Raw genomic sequence first — 6,000 nt, 5'->3', positions numbered from 1 at the left:
TATATATATATATATATATATGTAAAGCATCAAGCTTCTAATAATTCATTGTTCACCACTTGGATCCGATACGTTTAGCGTCTGTGACTACTTATGGTATTATTCTCTAATTTTTTTTTTTTTGGATTTGCTATTATGAGCTATGATCTCGGTATTTCCAGATGTCATTGTAAGAATATTTTTTATATATAAGACCAACCTTTAAAAAAAATTACATGAACACAGAGACACGTGTCTACGTATGTGTTAACGTACGTTCGCTAATTTACTGCCTTGCATGCATGTCTATGTATATGGAGCTCCAAAAATGCATCAATAGAGACCAGAATCTATATACACATTGATATACATAATGTCACACACATATACACATGCTCATATACAATATATATATATATATATGGATGCTAAGCCATGCAATAAGGGTGTAATACGAGACGCTTGGTTCGTAGGATTTGAGCTTGCCTCAACTCGGTTCGTTATTAAAATGAGCCAAATATCATTCTAACCCTATCTCAACTTCCCTAGCCAAACAAGCCGGCTTACGAGTTCAACACAAGTAAATATTTTAATACCGAAGTTTGCTCGAAATTATTTGGCTTGTGGATTATTCAGCGTCAACAAAAAACATCATTTTTAATCTTGAATATTATTTTAATCTTTAATATCAATATCAAAATTTCAAATATAAACAAACATTTAAAAGTTTTTGAAATTTCATTTTATTTTTGATAAATGAAATTTCATTTTTTTTTGTTTTCTTGTTTTGTGTAATACTACTCTCCACATCAAATAAAACATAATCTAACCAAATAAATTTACAAATAAATTTATATCTGATTTATTTACATATATTTTATTTAGTGTTAAGGAAATCATTCATCGTATATAAGAATAGAATTGTTCGAACAACAAATATTTATACAAAACATAAAAAAAAATTATATTCTGATCTATATAAATACAAGTGTGTATATATATGCATGTATGTCTATGACGAAATCAAATAATACAAACATAAAATTGTAATCTATCGTTCAAATACAGATAAATATGATATTAAGCTCTACTTGCAATGTCTCGCGAACTGATTTGGCCCGACTTGAATCATTGTGTCCAAAAATCTTTGATCCAACTCGTCTAAAAACGAGTTGAATCCGATTTGGCTCGTGAACTATATATGAGATTCTTAAAAGAGGATAGTTAGGTCTTGAGGACTTCCATGTGTTCTGTCAATTATTATAGAAAAAAGAAAAGTTGTTAAGGAAATTGATTTAATTAATTTTCTTAATCTTGTATTAATAGATTCAATTAATGGTTCTTAATGACGCAGTAAATATCATCTTATAAGCTCTTTCTATAAAAGCAGCAGCTACCCTCACTCCACACTCAATATCACCATCTATATCTCTCTCCTCTTCTTTCTCTCTCTAAAAATATCTTATACATAGATCGACAATATAGTGAATACATATAATATACTAATAATAATATAATAATCTGCAGGGAAAATAAATAAAAATGGAGAGGAGAGGAAGTGGCATTGTTTCGGGAGAGGAGGATGTGAGGAAAGGGCCATGGACGATGGAAGAAGATCTGATTCTAATAAACTACATCTCCAACCACGGCGAAGGGGTTTGGAACTCTCTTGCCAAAGCCGCAGGTTCATATTACATCTCCGTATTAATATATCATTATACATCTTTATACTATGATTCTATATGCATATATATGATGCATTATGTACTATAATATGAAATATATATACACACACACGTAGAGAGTGTTTAGTTCCACACAACCCTAGCTAGCTTTTTTAATATTTTTGATGAAAAGCTTTTTCATCATTTTTTGAAGCATCTTATACACATATATATTATATACATCTATTGCATACAGCCTAAAGATACATAAAAGTATACACTATATTTTCTATATTAAAAAAGTAATATTTTGATTTGTTTGTGTATATCATGATACTTTAATCTGTTAGATTCAAGCAAAACCCTTTTTTTTGGTCGTGGGTGACAACTAAAACACAATCTTTCTGCATAAATATAATCAAAATCATTAATTAGGGTTTCTTGATGTTTGGAAAAAAACATTAAGGTTTATATATGTTCGTATTTATACCCTCCACAAGCAAATGACCACAGAATGGCAATACAGAACTCAAGTAACTTTAGCACTGCTTACTGCTTAGATCCAACGAGAGCAACGTATTCTCATCTTGAAAATGCTCCATATATATATAACATATGCACCTTATAATTAATGCTTATATATGTAACGAATTAATTAATTAATAATAATAATAATAATAATGGTGTATGTATAGGTCTAAAACGCACCGGAAAAAGTTGTCGGCTGCGGTGGCTGAACTATCTCCGCCCCGACTTAAGACGTGGAAACATCACTTCGGAGGAGCAGCTCGTCATCATGGAACTGCATGCAAAGTGGGGAAACAGGTCAGTATTATGACGTTACATTTGCATATATCCCCGCATACATAAACAGTGTGTATATATATATATATATATATATGCGGATGCATATATGATTTTTGTAACGAGAGAACAGAGGCAAAATCTTCGAACTTTGGATCGTATATATACTTTTGAAGATCGCTCAATCTATTTTTAAAGACAATAAAGTACAAGCAATTAGGTGACTGAGCAAATTGGTGGCCACTAACTTGGGCTGTTCTCAGCCATCAGTTCGGTTTTTTTAACCACGTGCCGAAATTTCGTGGCTACTAAAATTAACCCTCGTGCCGATTCCCAAAAACTCATGGCTACAAATAAAGACTCTCATTTATGTTTTTTTCTTTCTATTTTTATTTGAATTTTTACATCTAAGCATAGACAGTGGTCCGAGGTAACAAAGTACAATCTAAATTATATTTCTACTCTGACTAGATAAATTATACTACTTTTTTATTTTAATAAAAGAGCGATTTAACTTGTTTGTGATTTAGGGTTAAGTAAATAAGTGTTAGGCACAAACAGGAGAGACACCAGAAATAACAGATACCAAAGTCATGAAGCTACGGATTATCTCCAAAAATATTTGGATACATTATATAATTTATTTTGTTAGTAATATTTTCACGTATCAAAGATTTTACCCGTCAAGATAATTGTATTTGTGTGTATGTGTATCTAACTTTTACAATTACCAGAAGAATAATATGTACATAAAAATAATTAAATTATCAGAATATTGTTCTAAAATACAGTTATTACAAAGCCTCGTCGTTTTCAAAAAAAAAAAAAAAAAGATGTGTGGGGAAAAAAAGCCGTAACTTTTGGGCTCCAGCCAGGCTTCCGCATGCAACTTGGACCTAACCTCAAAATCATTAGTTCATCATATTATATAATTAATTTCTCTTTATTTGATTATGTAATCATTTCTTAATTAATCGTCATTAGATGGTCAAAAATCGCAAAGCATCTCCCAGGAAGAACCGACAACGAGATCAAGAATTTTTGGAGGACAAGGGTCCAAAAATACATCAAGCAAGCCGAAACGACGTCGTCAGTTGGATCACAGGGCTCAGAGATCAACGATCAAGCGGGCTCGAGCCAAATCTTCGGTACACAGCAAGAAGCGACGGAGACATACTATCCGACCACGTCGTATCAAGGAAACATGGAACTGAACTACGACTCTCCTATGTCGTCGGAATGGCTGATGCCAATGCCGATGCAGATCGATCAGACCGGAGAAAACTATTGGACCATGGATGATATATGGTCCATGCAATTACTTAATGGTAATTAGTTTACGCAAAAAAAAAAAAAAAGGGTCATGTTAGGCCTGCTATATACTTTCATATTGATGTAAGTACCTCATGGTTAGTACTTTTCCACTTAATGTGGCTTGTTTCCATGTTTAGTGATATACTTAAGGTAAGGGGTGGGGGATATATTACTATATTATATTATATATATATATATATATATATATATATTCTTATCTTTGTTCGCGGTTATAAATAAAAAAATGGAGCGGACCATGTATTTCGGATTGATCATTTGTCCTCGTTAAATAGTTAATAACCAAACCTGTTATCACTACATAATGTTATCGTGTATACCAAGTTTTTTTTTTTATAACGTGGGACCTTTCGGGTGTGCATTGGATAAAATCGTGTTTTTGTATAATAGTCTGCAAACCACACAAAATATGTCGATCAATCTAGATTGCCCATAACCGATAGACTCATTGTTGAGGAGGTTAAGAGGATTCGAAACCTTAACCTTGAAGTTAAACGGTCCAGTACTCAACCAACTCAATCGGGGATTTCTCCCATATGTACCAAGGTTGAACAGTTCTAACTAGTGAAATGGGTACACTTTATGTTAGGTCCATCTCTCGATGAACCTCCATTTGGGTATCTGTTACCAAAAAAAAAAACTGTTGTCGTGTCTGTATTTATATGTTTTTAATTTGGATAATTGTGGCATATATATTGAATATTTTTGCTTTGATTAATATACGCATGAATGATTTATTCAGAACGTTTTTTTTTTTTTTTTTTGCCTATCAATTGAATATATAACTCTAAATTCCATGGGTATGTGAGAGACGATAAATTTTTGTATGCATTGGTTTTTATCTTTTAATTTATGATTTCAAAATAATTCGTTAAGAGTAGCTATTTCTGTAAAATGGTATAAACGTTAAACATAGACCAATCGTTTTAAAGGGTATACATGTTGAAATCAAGAAGTGAATTTAATGTTATATGATCCACAAATGTGTACATACGTACGCAATTAGCGTGTATATGTACATGTGGGATGGTGTAGAAATCACATGACGTACCACCCATGGACATACAAAAACCTAATCCAGCCTATCACCAGGGGACACGTGTCCCACTCCTAAAAACGTATAGTGTGGTACACCCTTTGGTGACCTTTTTCGACCATATGTCCATTTTTGTGCATGGCCATGCAACATGTAGAGCCCGACGTGAACCTAACTCCAAAAACCTAAACAAGAAGACGTACGACGTAAATAACGAATTCCTACATGATCAACTTAAAACAATATTATATCCATATTAATTTCCAAAAACAGTATAATTCTTTTGAGTATATAAATAGAGTTTTTTTTTTTTTGATAATCGGGTGATCTCAAGCCCAAAGGCCCAGACTAATCCCGACTCACGCGCACGACCCTGCAACACACACGTGGGATGTGAAACACCCGAAAGTGGCAGGAGGGGAATCTCCATACTCTGGGTGTTGAACCCACGACCTCGTTTACAGGAAGGGAGTATATAAATAGAGTTAACCATTTAACAAAAAACAAATTCCAAAATCCGAAAAAGCTTACGTTGTTGTAGAAAATTCTGTACTCAAATCTTAATAACATCGATTGAGTAACGATAAATGTTCACGATTACGTATTGTTTGTGAACAAGCTATATAGAAGAGTTGTTTAAACCCATGTGTTATGGTGAGAACCGGAATTTAAATAATTCGTCGGACCGGTATTATATGGTGGGCGACATAAGGTTAGGTCGAGCATGGCATATGGATTTAATGTGTACCAAACTTTTAACTTTAGCAAAGAACGGCATGGCTCAAAGCTACATAGCAACTACATGACCATCCCAGTATATATGCATGAATTGTATCTCGAAATATACATAATAGTTAGTAGATTTACCATTTAAAAGGTACAGCAAACTATATGGTTTATATACATATATATATATATATATATATATATAGTGTTTTTAAGTTTAAAATAATGTATATTGAGTCCACATTTTGGTTCAATATATACTCAAAAAATCATTTTGTTGGATGGTACTTTGTACTTACATATTATTTGGATATATATATGCGTGTATAATGTATATGCATACGTACGTATATGCGTGTGTGTATGAAAAGTTTCGATTTGCGCCACTCGTTTTGATATAACCCCATGTGCTTTTCGTGTAGAAATTGAAGACTTGCCATGTGAATTATAAAAGAAGAA

At 32.7% G+C, this 6,000-nt stretch overlaps 1 protein-coding gene and 1 long non-coding RNA gene across 2 annotated transcripts; one reads left to right on the top strand and one right to left on the bottom strand.

Moving 5' to 3' along the window:
* Positions 1–933: 933 nt before the first annotated feature.
* Positions 934–2,441, bottom strand: LOC104825325. Its single transcript, XR_773606.1, has 2 exons — positions 2,352–2,441; positions 934–1,229 (listed from the first exon to the last, which is right to left on the bottom strand). It is a non-coding gene; the product is annotated as an uncharacterized LOC104825325 (long non-coding RNA).
* Positions 1,260–3,928, top strand: LOC104825326 (transcription factor MYB21-like). Its single transcript, XM_010557652.1, has 3 exons — positions 1,260–1,663; positions 2,339–2,468; positions 3,432–3,928. Exons 1-3 carry the CDS (start codon positions 1,522–1,524, stop codon positions 3,781–3,783), a joined length of 624 nt encoding a protein of 207 aa, XP_010555954.1. The 5' UTR covers positions 1,260–1,521; the 3' UTR covers positions 3,784–3,928.
* The last annotated feature ends 2,072 nt before the right edge of the window (positions 3,929–6,000 follow it).

The sequence above is a fragment of the Tarenaya hassleriana genome, unplaced genomic scaffold (assembly GCF_000463585.1).
Source record: "Tarenaya hassleriana unplaced genomic scaffold, ASM46358v1 Cleome44, whole genome shotgun sequence".
NCBI lineage: Eukaryota > Viridiplantae > Streptophyta > Magnoliopsida > Brassicales > Cleomaceae > Tarenaya > Tarenaya hassleriana.
This window is presented reverse-complemented; position numbering and strand designations above follow the sequence as displayed.